Source organism: Nicotiana attenuata, chromosome 1 (genome assembly GCF_001879085.1).
Source record: "Nicotiana attenuata strain UT chromosome 1, NIATTr2, whole genome shotgun sequence".
NCBI classification, from domain to species: Eukaryota; Viridiplantae; Streptophyta; class Magnoliopsida; order Solanales; family Solanaceae; genus Nicotiana; species Nicotiana attenuata.
Window position 1 is genome coordinate 109,858,153 of NC_031989.1, and position 16,790 is coordinate 109,874,942.

At 35.6% G+C, this 16,790-nt stretch overlaps 2 protein-coding genes across 3 annotated transcripts; both read left to right on the forward strand.

Annotated features, from left to right (window-relative positions):
- LOC109232060 (vacuolar protein sorting-associated protein 32 homolog 2-like) lies at positions 952-9,731 on the forward strand. Its single transcript, XM_019397715.1, has 8 exons — positions 952-1,096; positions 1,268-1,476; positions 3,883-3,982; positions 5,522-5,607; positions 5,712-5,803; positions 6,299-6,413; positions 6,504-6,699; positions 9,485-9,731. Exons 2-7 carry the CDS (start codon positions 1,405-1,407, stop codon positions 6,693-6,695), a joined length of 657 nt encoding a protein of 218 aa, XP_019253260.1. The 5' UTR covers positions 952-1,096; positions 1,268-1,404; the 3' UTR covers positions 6,696-6,699; positions 9,485-9,731.
- Positions 12,215-16,273, forward strand: LOC109232066 (profilin-like). 2 transcript variants are annotated; one of them, XM_019397735.1, is made up of 4 exons: positions 12,215-12,570; positions 14,743-14,880; positions 15,539-15,681; positions 15,996-16,273. In XM_019397735.1, exons 1-3 carry the CDS (start codon positions 12,448-12,450, stop codon positions 15,671-15,673), a joined length of 396 nt encoding a protein of 131 aa, XP_019253280.1. In that variant the 5' UTR covers positions 12,215-12,447; the 3' UTR covers positions 15,674-15,681; positions 15,996-16,273. The 2 variants fall into 2 exon arrangements, with proteins under 2 accessions (XP_019253280.1, XP_019253273.1); XM_019397728.1 differs by having other exon boundaries at positions 12,217-12,570; positions 15,539-15,685.

A 16,790-nucleotide genomic window follows, 5' to 3' on the forward strand; every position in this document is an offset into this window, starting at 1 on the left:
AAAAATAAATAAACAACAGTCTACAATTTTTCTTCAATTTATCTACAATTTATCTACAATTTCTGCAATATACGTCTTCTTCTTCTTCTTCTTCTTCTTCTTCTTCTTCTTCTTCTTCTTCTTCTTCGAGTTTCAATCTGAAATTCAGTCAAAACCAAGTTTAATCTTCACCAAAACCCCTCAAAATTGAGATATAAACTCCAAACCATATTCCCAATTATTTTCAACAACACCCAATCCAAACAAATAATGATTTTTGAAAACCCAAATTTGAATTCAAAGCTTTCAAGCTTTTTAATAGCTGTCAATGGTGGAATTGCTGCTCTCTTTTCCTTTGCTTTGTATTACTGAAGTTTGGACATAATTGTGTTTGATGTAGAAGAACTGTAGAAGATTTAGTCGTTTTTGATTTGTGAATTATAGAAGAATAATCAATACGTTTTTGAATTATAGAAGAATAATCAATTCGTTTTTGAATTGTAGAAGAATAATTGCGTTTGATGTAGAGAAGCTAAATTTGAAACGAAACTGACGAAGAAGATTAATGTGCGTGATTTGCGTTTGGAAGATCTGGAAGAATATTTAATCCCCCCAATTTTAGCCCCTAAATAAGGAAGCCTACAACTACAATGATTCTTTATTTAATGCATGGTCTATATTTTGTAAAAACACTATTAGCATGAATGATAATATGCAAACTATGAACATATTTGGTAATATAGTTTCATATATTGTACATATACGAAAGTTTTCCCCCTATTTAATTGGCAGTATAAATTTATTGCATGATAAATTTATACCGCCAACCAAACACGGTACAAATTTAATCCCACACCTTATCCCACCTTATCCTCATACCAAACGACCCCTTGGACCTTTTCCGAAAAATTAATTCTATTTGTCTGTCATAGAAGCTTAATCAACGGTCTGTGACGGATAACACTCCCTTTTACTCCACACAAGCAATCTTTCTAAAGGTTCCACCTTTTTCAATTCCGATAGAAAATCAAATTACTCAGATCATTATTACAAACTTCAAAGTCAATATTCATCAATCAATTCATCACTCCTCAACACAACTTCAAAATTTTCCCAGGTCAGTCAAGTAAATATTACTCTCAATGCACCCAAAAAAACAGATAATAATGTTGATTGAGGAAAAATGTAGAATTTTTTCATAAGAATTCAAGATTCGTAATACCCTTTTTGTAAATTGATTGTTTCAGCTAATGGGTGTGAATTTTTCGTTTTTTTTTTGTTGTTGCAGGAATTGTAGAATTTTGATTATTTTTTGAATTTTTTTTGGAAACCCCAATTGATTTGGATTGAGGGGTAGTTAATTAATTGATTGGTTAATTGATCTTTGAAGATTTTACTGCTAACAATTCCTGTGGATAAGCGAAAATGTTTACGAGAATCTTTGGAAAACCAAAACAAGAAACAAATGCTCTAGCAACTTTAGACAAGTTAAATGAGGTATGATCCTGAATCCTGATTGGCTGCTTTCATGGAATTTGCTTCTATTTTTCTTTTTTCTACTTGTTTGGACACAACAAATATTTACTGGTATTTAGAAAAAGTAGACCTGAATAGAATGCAATGAATATAATTTTATGAATATAGAGGATTTATATTGCTGATCCCAACTAGTTTGGAATTGAGGTCAGTTTGATAGTTGACTTTTCCTTTTGAGACAAGTAATACATGTTGGGAGGTATCATAGATGATCAATGTAAACATCCGACTATCCGAGTTTGGGATCGAAGCGTGGTTTATAAACATATATTTGTTCGGGTAAATTCATGGTTGGGAAGCATCATATGGACTTTAAAAAAAAGGGCTGCCCGGTGCACTAAGCTCCCATTATGCGCGAGGTCCGGGGAAGGGCCGGACCACGAGGATCTATTGTACGCAGCCTTACCGTACATTTCTGCAAGAGGCTGTTTCCACTGCTCAAACTCGTGACCTCCTGGTCACAAATGGACTTTAGGGGAACAAAATTACGGTTTCTTTGTCCATTACTAAGCCTAAAGTGTGCGCTGTCTCTAACAACATAAACTTTTAGATGAAATAGCCATACACTTCAACACTTCAACACTGTATTAGAGCAGACAAGAGGTTGTGGTTTCAAATCTCACCATTGCCCAAAAAACAAAAAATAGTTACACTTGTTTGGCTAAGGGGAAAAAAGAATGTGGCTAACTCATGAGGGGGCACATAGAGACATAATATAATTAAGTAATTAAAAGTGTGCTCTTTCTAATAGTTTAAGCTTTTAGATGAGTTGGTCATACCAATTCAATAATTACGCATTTATGTTATGTTGCAAACGAAAAGCTGTGGCTTTGTGGAATGCTTTTATCCATTAGTTGTACTGCCTAATAAATCAGATAGCACTCTACTGAGTAAAAACCAAAAGAATTGAGTGAATTAAGTTTGCATCAGTGTCTTGGTCCTTTAGTGTAATCCACTGATGAAAAGTGCTATGTTTGTGCTTTGTAAAAGAGAGTGTCAGCCCTCCATTTGTCCAATGGGCTAGAGAGAGATAACTACATATGAAGTAAAATACCCTTTATGCTTAGGTTCAAGCTTATGCAAATTGAGTTTTCCCTTTTCGTTGGGGATGAAGCGAAGAGGGTGTGGTATACATCCTTCTTTAGGAAATGTTATCTTGGACTATGAAACTGGAAATACATGTTCCTTCTAAAGTTTATGCACAGCGATTGTCATATCTTCAGTATTTGAAGCAAATATGAAGGAAATTTGCCTATAAGGTTTTGCAAGTGGCTACTGTTTTGCCACACGAATAACTAATAGACATAATTTGTGCCAAGGGGCTTCTCTTTCCTGAACAACTAGGAATGAAGATAAAAAAATTCATGCATTTCATTTAATCTAACTGTGAAGAATTTTGTCCATTCTTTTACTTAGAGTGCCTCTGAGTAATGGGTGCTTTGTCTTTTATAATTTTCACATTTTAAATTCATACTAGTCTTTTTCTGCACAAGTATATCCCATGATAAGTATTAGTATATATAGATCTAGAAAAATAAGAAATTATGTATCCTGTAAAGAGATTTACTGCTTTCATTATGTCACCGTACAAGGAAATAATGGAGTTCTTTTACTAATTATAAAGTTAATGCGTTCCTAAATCACCATACAATGAAATAATGAAGTTCTTTAATTAATTAAAAAAATCAAACAGTGAATTAATGGAAACTATGAAGGGTAACAAAGTAGATCAACATTTCGTGGTGGAGCTTTGTGCTTTTATAATACAGTAGATTTAGTTCGTGGTCTACCCAATAGACAGGGCTGTAGCAGTCACATAGTTGTTTCACTTCCCAAAGTTGTAGAACATGAACTTTCCAGTCTTCTTTCTCCTGGAAAATCAAACATGGAACTCATCATACATAAGGATGACAAAGTAGACATTGAGTTGGAAGCTGTGGGTTACTATCTTAATGCATAATGAGTTTAATATTTATGTGGTTCTTGTGCAATAAAATATTGTCGGTGATATTTGTGCATGTTATTCATCTACATACAAATTGAAGCCCGTTTTAGTGAGTATCAACTAAGACACATCTGGCTTATGGCTAACGATTTGATCTAGCATAAAGAAGGGCAAGTTACAGCAGAAGATGCTTGTATTCTCCTTGTTTACGTTGCTTTAAGTGAAGACATTGAACACTTTCTTCTATCCCCAAGTTGGCCAATTAACAAATGCTTTTCCAGACGCATTATGTCATACTTGTGCTAAGTCTTTCCAAAGATCTTCACTTATTCATTTTTTGCGTCTGCTAAAGTAGTTAGTTGTGTTTTGATTTTTCAAGTAAATGTAAAAAGCTTGAATTTGAGTTTTGGTTATGATGTCAGACGCTTGAGATGCTTGAGAAAAAGGAAAAAGTTTTATTGAAAAAGGCTGCTGGTGAGGTTGAAAAAGCAAAGGAATTTACTAGAGCAAAAAACAAAAGAGGTATGATTTCTTGAAAATCATTTATCAGAAGGGGCTTCTTCATATGTAGTTCTCTCGCTCTGGTTACATTTATTTATGTTTTTCTATTAAGTCTCTTGGCTTTTCTCCATTTATTATTCTCATGCACTTAAGAATGGGACTTGCTACCAGTGTTGTCAAAAGCGCGCTTAAGCCCTGAAGCAAGGCTCAAAACATGTTGAGCGCTTCGCCGGCGCTTTAGGGTCGCATCAAGGCTCTAAGGCATACTTTTCCTTGCCAATGAGTGTAATCCTGAAAAAGCGACATTAAACAATTGATATTTCACTTTATCGTAAATTTTTTGCAATTTCTTTGTCCATATATTTGTTATTCATGCGTATAAAATTATTAGTCTTGGACTACATATACATATTTTTTACTTTTTCTCCAGTTGCGCCTTTTTTCATTAAAGCCCAAAGCTTTATTTTAAACCCCCAACGGACCTTAGAGCTTTTTTGCGCTTTTCGCCTTTGATAACACTGCTTGCTACCCAAAGAATCTTTTCTTACTTGTAAGGATGAACTGTTGTTTAGAATAAATCTGTAATCTCGGGAATTATGTAATGTTCGACTGGTTTTTTTAACTTAATATTTTGTGTTAGATGAGGTAGGTTTTCTGTGTACTAGCCAGAACATCAATTTATCAGTGCTGAAGAGATCATTAGATAGTTTTTATTTGGTACTTCCATTACAATTTACTGCAGGAAAGGGAAAAATTAAAAATAACAAAACAGGGCCAAATGTTGCTATATTAGTTAAACCTAGAAGTCACGGCTGGGAACTGTTATTACATAATTACTTTTCTCATCGAGCTTCTCCTGTTCACATGATTTCTTCTTTGGCGGAGGTGGCTTGAATTATCTTTTTGACTTTTTTTATGTGTTAATGCAACAAGTAGTAGTATCTCGATATGTTTCTGCTATTACAGTTATCATAACATTGTTTTTATTACAATAAATTTCATATAAGAAATATATATGTTAAAATGTTCCTCTTAACATTTTCACCGTGGATGAATATCCTATGCGGAGTACAGTTCCAATATTCAGATGGAAATTTGAGTTTCAGCTGAAAACATAAGTGAATTTATTATCAGTTTTGTGTCTTTATTCCTGGTTAACTTTTGTCTGTTATTTGGCATTTTTCTCCAAGATGCCATAGAAGCGGAGAGATTCTTGCTTTTGGGATAGTCTTTAAGCCTTGGCTGATCTGGTTAAATCGCGAAACCTGTCCTGTTTTTGATATGCAAAATGATTTTCCCATGTAAAGACCAATAAAAAAAGGTTTTTAGCTTCTACTAAGAATGATAGAGGAAATTAATGTTGATAGAGTATGCTGTTATCTTTCTGGCTCACACATATATATTCCTCAATACTTATGGTACTTTGAGAACATATTAAGTGAATATGATGATGATGTCTTTGTGTTCCCGTTTATATATTTTTTGACTCATTATATGCCTTTATGCCGTCTTTTCTTCTTTTCGGCAACATTATTGGTGAATTTTTTGTTCTATTTTCAGCTGCAATACAATGTTTGAAAAGGAAAAGGCTCTATGAACAGCAAGTCGAACAGCTTGGAAATTTCCAATTGCGTATTCATGATCAGGTGCTCTTAATGTTTTCTTAGATCTGACAATCTTTGCACGCATTTTGTATTATTACATCACAATAGGCATAGGCTGAATTTATTTGGTTGGATTTGGGTTTCAGATGATACTGTTAGAAGGTGCAAAAGCCACAACAGAAACCGTTGATGCTTTGAGAACTGGAGCAGCTGCAATGAAAGCCATGCAGAAGGCGACGTAAGTTGTATATGACTATGTTGCTGCCGTAGCTTTAACTCTGTTTTGCATAGTTACGCAACTTTTGCATGGAAAGACTTCTTTCCTAAACACAAAATGTTCAAATTATATATAAAACGTCTCCAGTACACACATTGCTGGATACCATGTTAAAGCATCAAATTTCCTTGTAGTCTTCTTTGTGCATTAAATTTGAAAGATGTATTCTGTCACAATTGAGTCGGTAGAGAGGCTTGAACCATAATCTTAACTGGATGGATGACATTTTAATCGATGGCTTAAATTCTATTAAAGCTTTCTACACAAAAGCATGAGTACGGTTTTGGGATCACTCGCATCTACGCAGTGTTGTTCTTTGTGTCATCCAGAGTCTTTGTTGTATCAAGGTCAAAGTCAAATATACACTGGAAATTAAGTTCTTGTTTTTCTCATGGTTGGGTATATTTTGTTAAATGGGGTTTTTCTTGCCTGATACTGTCTAATTTTCCTGTTCAGGAATATTGATGATGTTGATAAAACAATGGATGAAATCAACGAGCAGACTGAGAATATGAAAATGATTCAGGAAGCATTATCTACGCCAATTGGTGCAGCTGCTGATTTTGATGAAGTATCTACTTACGCAATTCTTTTTATTTTTTATTATTTATATGATACTCCTTTCTGTTTTTGGACAATAATTTATATTACTCTTTTGCAGGATGAGTTGGAGGCAGAACTTGAAGAACTAGAAGGAGCTGAGTTGGAGGAACAACTCCTTCAGCCTGCAACAACTGCCCCTTCTGCACCTATTCATCTGCCTACTGGTAGGCAACAAGTGCGTCCTGCCGCCCAGCAGAACAAAGCAGAAGAAGATGAACTTGCTGCTTTGCAGGCTGAAATGGCTCTTTGAAGAGGTCATTTTCTGTTCTCCTCTTTCTTATGATTACAGCTAAGCTAAGTATTTGAGACTGGGAAATCATCATCTTACTGTTTGACATATGTGCTGATTTAGGTGCTAATATTGATCTACTTGTAGAGATGGCAAACGGTGCGGTTGCGGGGCAAACCCGCATAAACCCGCAAAGATTTAAACCCGCCCCGCCCCACATAGCATTCGCACCCGCATACACCTGCCCCACACTCACACCCGCCCCGCCCCGCATTTTTTTTTCTTTCATTTTTTAGTTTTATTTCTTTTGAGCTTTTGGTTGGACTTTCTGATTTAATCAAGCAAAAAATTGAAATCTCTTTTGTTGCTCTTAAGCTACTGTGCCCTTCAAAAAAATTATTGAGCCAAAACTTAATAAAATGACAACAAAGTATTTAATCAATCAAAAGTTCTAAACAGAAAATGACAACAAATTATTGAATAGGACATGTGATTTAATACTAGTAATAGCTTTCTTGCTTTTGAACTCTTAAGCTATTGTACCCTTTTAAAAAAATATTTAACATATAAAACATTTTCATTTTTATTTAGTTATATTTTTTATTGTTCCATGGAGGGGAGCCTTGGCGTAACTGGTAAAGTTGCTGCCATGTGACCAGGTGGTCACGGGTTCGAGCCGTGGAAACAGCCTCTTGCAGAAATACAGGGTAAGTCTGCGTACGATAGACTTTTGTGGTCCGGCCCTTCCCCGGATCCCGCGCATAGTGGGAGCTTAGTGCACCGGACTACCCCTTTTTATGTTTTACTGTTCCAATTTTAATACTATAAATCTATTTAGTAAGATAAATATTTTTTTATTTAAGATTTGCACCACATTAGTGTTTTAAGTGTTTTATTAGAAAAAGATAGGAATCACACAATTATATTCGTGAAGAATTTCCATGATATAGATGGTGTATTTGATTTTTTAAAACAAAGAATTTCCATGAAGTTAGCAACATCTTGCCCATCCCAGATTAGTTTTCAACCATTTTGATAGTTCAAAATTCAAACTGATAATAAATATAGACCACCTATTTGTGTTTTGCCTTTTTCCAACATCATACCTCATTTTCCAACGACATTGAAGGTGCAAGTGCAATTAAGCAGTACATTAAGTCACTAATATGTTTCATTACACCATTTAGTGACCGTGGTTAGTTTTCAGACTGAATGTAACTTTTTTTTAAAAAAAGACCCGCACCCGCCCCGCAACCCGCAAAGATTTTTTCTTAAAAAAATAAACCCGCCCCGCCCCGCGCCCGCACCAGCGAAGCCCAAACCCGCACTGCCCCGCATAGGTTGAAACCCGCCCCGCCCCGCCCCATTGCCATCCCTATCTACTTGTAGGAAAACTGATTAGGGTACTGTTTTCATCAGCCAATTATAAATTAATACTTCAGTGTTTCTCCAAAGTACTTCTAGTTTTTGCTCAACTGTTTGAGTCTTGGTCTTCTTTTGTGGGTTTTGCAAAAACAGCCTTCTTGGCCCAGAGGGGCATAAGTGGGTGGTGTAATATGCTTTATTAACTACTTCCTCCATCCCAATTTATGTGGCGGTGTTTGACTAGGCACAAAATTTAAGAAAGAATGAAAGACTTTTGAAATTTTGATGTAAAATAAGCCATAGAAATTTGTGTGGCCGTAAATCATCTCATTAAGGGTAAAATGAGAAGTTTAAAGTTAAATTGTTTCTAAATAAGGAAGTATGACATTCTTTTTAGGACTAACTAAAAGGAAAGAGTGTTCACACAAATTGGGACGGAGGGAGTAGCTTTTAGCTTCAACTCCTGCACTTCCATTAGTTATCAGCTCAATTTAATGTTGCTCATAGATTTTGCAATTGTTTGATGGAAAGAACGTTCCACATAAAACCTAGCATTATATGAAGCTGTTGTTATACAAACATATTTACAAGTTGTAGGTTAAGCAAGATTAAAATGAAACTGTCGATTTCACGTCCCCCACTTTCACCTGTTTTCTCGCTGAAGTTAATCTACTTCTGCCTAGACTAGATGTGGAATGAGTGTGGTGGAAGCCATCATATACCTCCATTTTGCTTGTTTTCTTTGCGAACCTGCTTCCTTTTCCGAATTCATTGTTTCTTCAATCATTCTGCTTCCTTTTCCAACTCTTGAAAACCAACTCAAGACTTACTTTCCCTCACTTCCTCCTCAACCCATGGAAATCCCTACTAAAGGTTGGGAAAAAGAAGGTACCTTGACTACTTATCGAAAAAAAGAAGGTACCTTGACTACAACCTTAAGAGTTTGGAGAATATAGACTAGAAAGAACTGATTGTGAAGTCTCCTCGTAAACACTAAACAGTCATCCAACATTCCCCGTCGCCTTTCTCACTACTCTTTCAAGATGCCAATCGAATATAGAACTCATCTTCTTCACGGACATTTATTGAGTAGCAACAAAGATGTAAATTCTTTGAATCAATGCAGACTTAGCTAAAGACATGACACAATGAAAGAGAAAGATCAATATAGGTGATATTTACTAGTTCGGAATAGGTTCAAGTCTTGTTAGAGAACTTCTAATATTATTATTAATTACTATTATTTATATATGATGATAACATGAGTTGAGCTTAAATCGAGAAGTGAGGATTCATATAGCAGACCTCCAACTTGTTTGGGGCTGAGGCGTAGCTATTGTTGTTTAATTGTATTCATGATGCAGCTGAAATCTTGTATTTTCAATGACACGTACTTGTCCGGTAGTCTTTGAAAGTTCCTGACTGTTTCATTTGGTGTTTTGCAGTTATAATCGCCAAATAAGGAATGCTGTAAAGATTGAATGTACTCTTGTGATGGATGATTGTTTGAATTTTTGATGTGCATGCTGCCTTACAAGTAACTGTATAGATTACAGGAGTTGATTTAAATTTTTATGTCAAGTTGAAATGGGAAGAGTGTGCTATTTTTATATGAAATTTTTATTCTTGAAATTGTACAAAAATTGTCTCTTCTAGCAAACATTAAAGTACACCTTTTGTTCTCCAACTTGATGTTGTGAGTACCTGTCATTCTTCAGCAATCTGGTCAATCATATCTATCACTTTACTTATCAACCAAACCCTATAATATAATCTGAATTTTACCACATAAAAGGTTGTTTTGATATTAATTATTTTGCTCATAACCTAGCGCAGTTCTCAATTTCTTTAGTACATGGTTTTTCTTGGGAAAGAATATTCCCAAGCTGGGTTGTAAATGAAGTTGTACGCTCCTTTGGACATATCTCGTCCTTAATGCATTAATAGATGAATTGTTTTTGATGAAAAAAAAAAAACGCATATAACATTCTCGCTGATTTCACTTACGATTTCTGTCTATGCTAGGATTTGGACTCTGATCCCTCATGGTTTTCATTTCATCGTTGATCGCTATGTCACGCAAATGTCCGAATCAGTTGGCTCGCACCTCGGCTATTTCACTTAGCGGATTTCTATTTATGCTAGCATTCGGACCCTGGTCCCAAATGGTTTTCATTTCAATTCATCGGCCACTATGTCATACCCTTTAGTGCCCATGTTAGCTTGTTCTTTGGTGCAGTAAAATCTTCTTTAGTGATGGTTAATCTATTGCATATAACTAGAGGTGGCAAAATGGTTAAAAGAAAACAGTTATCCACCCATATTATTCATCAAAAAATGAGTTGGATAATGAACCATTTAAAAACGGATCGAATATGGATAAGAACCATATTATCCACTTAGAAAATGGTTAACCAAATGGATAAGGGAGAAATTCAAAAATAGCCAGATTTACAAGTGGTCGTTCAAGCCCAGTTTCAAAAGTAATCGAAATCTAGCCACTTTTCATGTAAAGATAAATTTGAGCGAAAACACTGTTCAAAACCCGAAAAATACGCCAGTATATTATGCTGGAGTTCCAGCATACTTGAACTCCATCATATTATACTGGAGTTCCAGGATAAGTATGCTAGAACTCCAGCATAATATGATGGAGTTCCAGCATAAGTACACTAGAACTCCAGCATAATATACTGGAGTTCCAGCAAAGTATACCGGTCCAATATAATATGCTGGAAGTTCATACACAAGTGCTCGAATCTCCAGTATATTATGCTGGAACTTTCTGTGTGTTGAAGTTCCAGGATAATATGCTGGAAGTTCATACACAGGTGCACCGAACTCCAGTATATTATACTGGACTGGTCTCTGTTGCAACAAAATAGTGGCTATTTTTCATTGACTTGGTAAACGCTGGCTATTTTTGAATGACCAGTCCGAAAACTGGCTAGACCGTGCTATTTTTACAATGGGTCACCAATGGATAACTAATGTGTTTAACTTTTATATTTGTAAAGTCTCAAATTGTGGTTCCTCAAGTTTGGAAGACTAGGAATTCTCCCATAAGTCATCATATTCAAGAAGCCATAGATAATATGGATATCCATATTATCCGTCGGATAACCTGTTTTTTATCCGTCTCAAATACGGATCGTGTAGGATAATTTATCCATTTATTGAATTATTTATTTTTGATCCGCTCATATCCGATCCGACCCGCCAATTTACCACCCCTATATATAACGAATAATACTTGTTATGACATTGCACATGTTGTGGTTGATTGGGTAGATAATCAAAAACATTGTGGTGCACTAATGAGAATAATAGGATTGGGATGGTCAAATCAAAGCAAATGAGGAGCAAGTTGGTAAACATAGCTTTTTAAAATTTGAATAGAAAAAATTGATTCTTTGGAAAATAATGATTGAAGTTTAATTTTGTAATACATTATATTTGTAATTTTACTCATATAATTTTTTTCACAGGAGATCAATAAAAAAAATTTGAAAAATTTATAAAATTACATAGGAGTATTATAGTACAGGTGGAGCGGCAAGTACCCCTTAATTCCTAGGACCTGTTTGGTCATAGATTTTTTTTTTTTAGACATGTTTGTTCTAAATTTTATCCATATTTTGGCAAATTTTCAAAATCCAAAACCCAAAACCATCTCAAGAGCTGGTTTTGGCCGAAAATATTACTATTGCAGTTTTAAAAAATTGCCCCAAACTTTTGTATTTTATAAAAGAGCCCACCATTTATTATTTGTAACAATGCTGCTTTGTCCTCTCGGTCATCTGATAGTTAGTTCATTATAAAAATAATAATTTTGTTCCAAATTTATTTATGTTCAAGATTATGGTTTGCGATAATATAATGAATGTTATTGATGAAAGTACTGTTGGGTATTTGTGATATTTTTTAGAACTTGTGAATATTAGTCATGTCCAAATCAAAATTTTCAAAACAAATATAAAAATCTATGGCCAAACGCTACCTTAATCTGTGGTCTGAAATTCGAATCTTTGGCTCAAATTGAAGCTTTCTGACAGGAATTTAGATTTTTCAATACAGACGAAAATATATAAAAAAAAAAAAAATCCGATGATTGAATGGAATAATTGACTTGAGTCAGAGTCAGAATTTATTACGAATGATGTTCTTAGCTGTCCGAATCTATACTATTTATTCTGCACCAAACACTGAAAATCAGACAGCAAAAAAAGAAAAGGACCATACCCATTACATTAAAGAAAACAATAGTCACAGTATCCAAGCTTAATATCAACGCAACTTCTACAAAAACACATCAATTTATCAACCCCATTTCTATTTCACAAATCTTGAACCAAAAGAACAAAGTTTTTGTGTGAAATAGTAGCAATTAGCAGCAGGAAATTTAAAGATGTCGTGGCAAACATATGTTGATGATCATTTGATGTGTGAGATTGAAGGTAATTACCTTACTTCTGCTGCTATTATCGGTCAAGACGGCACCGTTTGGGCACAATCCAACAATTTCCCTCAGGTTTTTTTTCTATACCAACATCTAATTTTGGTTTAATTTTACTTTGGTTCACTTGTTTTAGAATTTTAAGTCAATAATTAGTACTTCGAATAGTCCCAATTATGTGATATATTTTTAGTGTCTCAAAAAACTTGATACATATTTAGAAATAATTCGAACTTTAAAATGACATATTTATAGCCACAGATAAAATCTTTTTTTATAACCATAGTGTCTGGCTATGTTGCTCGTGCTTTCCAAAAATGTGGCAGGATACGTGTCGGATCCTCCAAAAGTAGTGCATTTTGAAGGATCCGACACGGGTGCGGCTTCATTTTGGAGAGTCCGCGCAACATAGGTGTCTGACCACCTCGGCTAATTCCACGAGCTGCATACTACCTCCCACCAACATAGTTTCATTAAGTACCGGATAACTTTATCTACCAAAGCTTGGACAAATGGAAAAAAAATACCTTAATTTTTGTCACCTCGGAATTTAAGCTTGAGATCGCATGGTTCTCAATCTACTTCATGGACCACTAAGCTACACCCTTGATTGCATAGACCACACAAATAGTTATGTCTTGTTTTAGATCACAAGTTAGAAAAATTATTTTTTCTTTCTTATACTCCGTGTTATGTCAAACAACATCACATTGATAACGCCCGTGCTTAGTCAACCAAACGTTACATAAATTAGGACGGAGGGAGTACTTTTGTTTTAGATAATTGGGAAACTTAGTGCTAATATGAATATCGTAGAATTTATTTCGTTATGTATAGAACTCGAGCAAAAGGTTGTGGGTGACTGGGAGTATCAGCATCCACTATTAACAGTTTCTAAAGCAAGTATAGATTTTATTTTGAATTGTCTTTAAGCTTTAACAGTTGTTATCTTACTTTTTAGCTAGTTGATATGTGGTGCAACTCATGTTGAGCAATTTTGTACTGTTTCTAATTGTTTATGAGTGCTAGGTTCTAATTTTAGAGACTTGTGTGTCCATGTATAAGTGTGTGATTTAGAGAACCTCTACCACAGCCTTATGCCTATGGTGAAACCCACCTCATCTTGTTCTTGCCCCAATGACTTGGGGGCTTAGCTTCAATTGTGCAGCTCGTTTCATGTCTAGGATTCAACCTTGACTAGTTAGCATATTCTTGACGCGCATCTAGTAACGTGCACAGGCGGAGATGACTAAGGACATGCTCGTCCATCACATGGCACTGAGCTTCGCTCGTGCACGCAGAGTCCAATTTTCAAGCTTGACACTAGCCTTGTGTCTGTCATGGCGTATGCGACTAATGCTTTGCCGGATTAGAGAAATTGTTTAAGTCTTGGCTGGTGTATAGTTGCATCCATATAATGCCTTCAAGTATCTAATAGCATTGCCAAACATTGTCCTCGTAACAAAGATATTATCTAGCATAGTGCAACGTGCACATTTAGGGCAACAGACTCTTGCTTGTAAAACCAAATGGCCCAAATCTAAGCCATGGTCACAAGTCAACACTCGAGACTCTTGGAGTGGTGTCTCGAGTGCTCAATCGCCACAGAGGTGCTTACTGTTTGACATTCCCAAAAAATAGCTCGCAGGGCAAAGCCATTGCTATGTCAAGCCTCCAGCACTTTTTTGCACCCAATGTTAGCCACTGAGGCTATGAACTACCCATAAATTTCTTTTACTCACTAGAGGCTGCTCGCTTGTGCAGTTTACTGTGCACGGGAAGGCTGGTAAAAGTTCCACATTGATCCCTGCAATGACTTGTAGAAGTTGATATCTCCCTCTATGACTTACATTTATACAGAACTAGTCTCCTGCAACTGTTGGGCAATATAATAGGAAAACTACTGATTGAGCATGAGTTGGGTTGTATCCTCTTGAAGAGAAAGTCCTGATAATTATTATTTCTCAGGTTTGTAATTTTGTACTTGTGTTTGAATTGCATGCTAAAAAATGTAGTTTTTAATGGTGAATTTCATGGTTTGGATGTATAGAATAAACATCCCCCCCCCTCCCCCCCCCCCCCCCCCCCCTTTTTTTTTATTTTCATGTTGATATTAATATTAAAAAAAATTCATTTTCTAAACTTCCCAACACCATTCCTGTGGGCAAAGGCTTGTTGGGCGCGAGATAGAGTTGCACTGACAAGCATTGGTGAGCTTGTCATTAATTGTGTTCTTTTTTGTGGCAGTTTAAACCAGAAGAAATAACAGCCATAATGAATGACTTTGCGGAACCTGGAACACTTGCTCCAACTGGTTTACATCTCGGGGGAACAAAGTATATGGTGATTCAAGGAGAGGCCGGAGCTGTTATACGAGGCAAAAAGGTACGTGACCCTGGGTTTCCTACTGTTGCATTTCATGTAGTCTCCTTCTGCCATATATTTGAATATCCTTATCTAAAGCACAAGTGTAATAAACTCTCACTTGCACCTCTTGATGTGCTCAAACAAATTTTTGAATCTTCTTTCTCTTTAGCCACATGCAAGTGTTTTGGGTACAAAACCTTTTTTTCCTTTTTTATAATTGCCTCTCACCGTATGAAGTGTGTGGGCTTAAGCTGCTAGAGAGAGTATACTTTTATTTATTTATGTCTCGACATGTCTCTTCACATGTGAGTCCGATTCTTTTTCATAGCCCTAGCACGTGAAATTTTTTCTAGATAATGTTTGACGGTGAGATTTGAGCTCAGGATCTCTACCCGCTTGGATGCCATGCTGGAATTGTGTGACCATCTCATCTAATAGTTTGAACCATTAGGGAAAGCACATTGTATTTACTTAATTATCTAACAAAGATCATTGTAGTGGTGTCGATCTTCTATGCTGGCATTTTCCCTGCTTTAGTACATGAAAGTAGATTGCACAATGCTTCACACGAGATACCCCGAAATTTAGATCAGATTATGTGGTAGAGAAGTCCTCTCATGGCAACTTTTGGCCTTGTGTGATTTTGTCATCCTGACTTCGTCCTCGATATTTTCAGGGTCCTGGTGGTATCACTGTTAAGAAGACCAACCAGGCTTTGATCATTGGAATATATAACGAGCCGATGACTCCTGGACAATGCAATATGATTGTCGAAAGGCTGGGTGACTATCTCATTGAGCAAGGTCTCTAGGCATACTAGTAGGTTGATCTCAATCTCCTTTCCTTCATTGGTATCTTTTTCCTTTTCTTTTTTCCGGTTTCAGCATGACTACTTCTTAGTCAAACGTCTCTATAATAGCCTCGTTTGTTGCGATATTTTCTGGCTGCGGAAGAGAATATATATTATAGAATAACATGAAAACTGGTTCTAAAGAAAACTTGGTTGTTATAATGAAGTGTTATAAAGGATGACTGATATAGGGAGGTCTGATGTTTCTCTTTCACAAGTCCACCCCTTTGCTCTATTTCTTTCGGCTTTTTATCGACTTATACTTTGCTAAATCCTTTTGCAGTGTATTAATATCCTACAATCTACATAATTGAGGCCGTGAAGTCGTCTTGTGCGCTGTACGGGGGAGAGTTTTGATCTCTTCTGTGTGTCAACTATGCAGTCATTGTAACATTTTTCTTTGGTTTTCCTCGTGAGCTTTTGTCATTGACCTATTGGTTGATAATATATATACTTGAATATTTGAGCTTTGGTTAGATTGAAATCTTTTCTTTTGGCTTTAAAAAGATCGATATTTTGGTCCGTGTAATCTATAAAAAATGAAGTAAAGGTTCCAGCAAAGATTTAGTTGGTGTTTGATTTTGACAACAGGATATTAACTCTACAATGTTATGTTTGTCTGGAGGCTACTTATACTTCCTGAAGGGTAAAAAAGAAGATTTTGGCAAAAGAAAAACTTATCTCAAGTTGAATAATTGCATACAAAAACTTTATAAGGTTGAACAAAACCAAAAACGAATCAAAACAAACAAAAGAAAAAAGGGGAGGAAGATTCGTATGATAAAAGATAACGGTAATTATCTTGGTGGATAGAGTTATTCGATACCTGTGTTGATGGGAAGTAGCAGGTATTCCGTGGAATTAGTCGAGGTCAGCTACACTATAATTATCAAAAAGAAGGGGAAAAAAAGGGAAAGGTGATATTGAATCCTTTTGAAGTATAAAGTATATATAGAAATACATAATACTTTAATTTTCTTTTATATAGCTTTTTTTGGCTAGTGATACAATTTACTAAATGAAGAAACGTAATTTTAGTACACATGTATAGGCAAGAGTATATGAAATGACTCGAAAG

Bases quoted from the DNA above. Each gene is read 5' to 3' on its own strand.
- LOC109232060 (XM_019397715.1), top strand. From the start codon at position 1,405: ATGTTTACGAGAATCTTTGGAAAACCAAAACAAGAAACAAATGCTCTA. The intron at 3,983-5,521 runs GTATGATTTCTT...TTCTATTTTCAG, and splicing joins TAGAGCAAAAAACAAAAGAG to CTGCAATACAATGTTTGAAA. The intron at 5,804-6,298 runs GTAAGTTGTATA...TTTCCTGTTCAG, and splicing joins AAAGCCATGCAGAAGGCGAC to GAATATTGATGATGTTGATA.
- LOC109232066 (XM_019397735.1), top strand. From the start codon at position 12,448: ATGTCGTGGCAAACATATGTTGATGATCATTTGATGTGTGAGATTGAA. The intron at 12,571-14,742 runs GTTTTTTTTCTA...TTTTTGTGGCAG, and splicing joins AATCCAACAATTTCCCTCAG to TTTAAACCAGAAGAAATAAC. The intron at 14,881-15,538 runs GTACGTGACCCT...CGATATTTTCAG, and splicing joins CTGTTATACGAGGCAAAAAG to GGTCCTGGTGGTATCACTGT.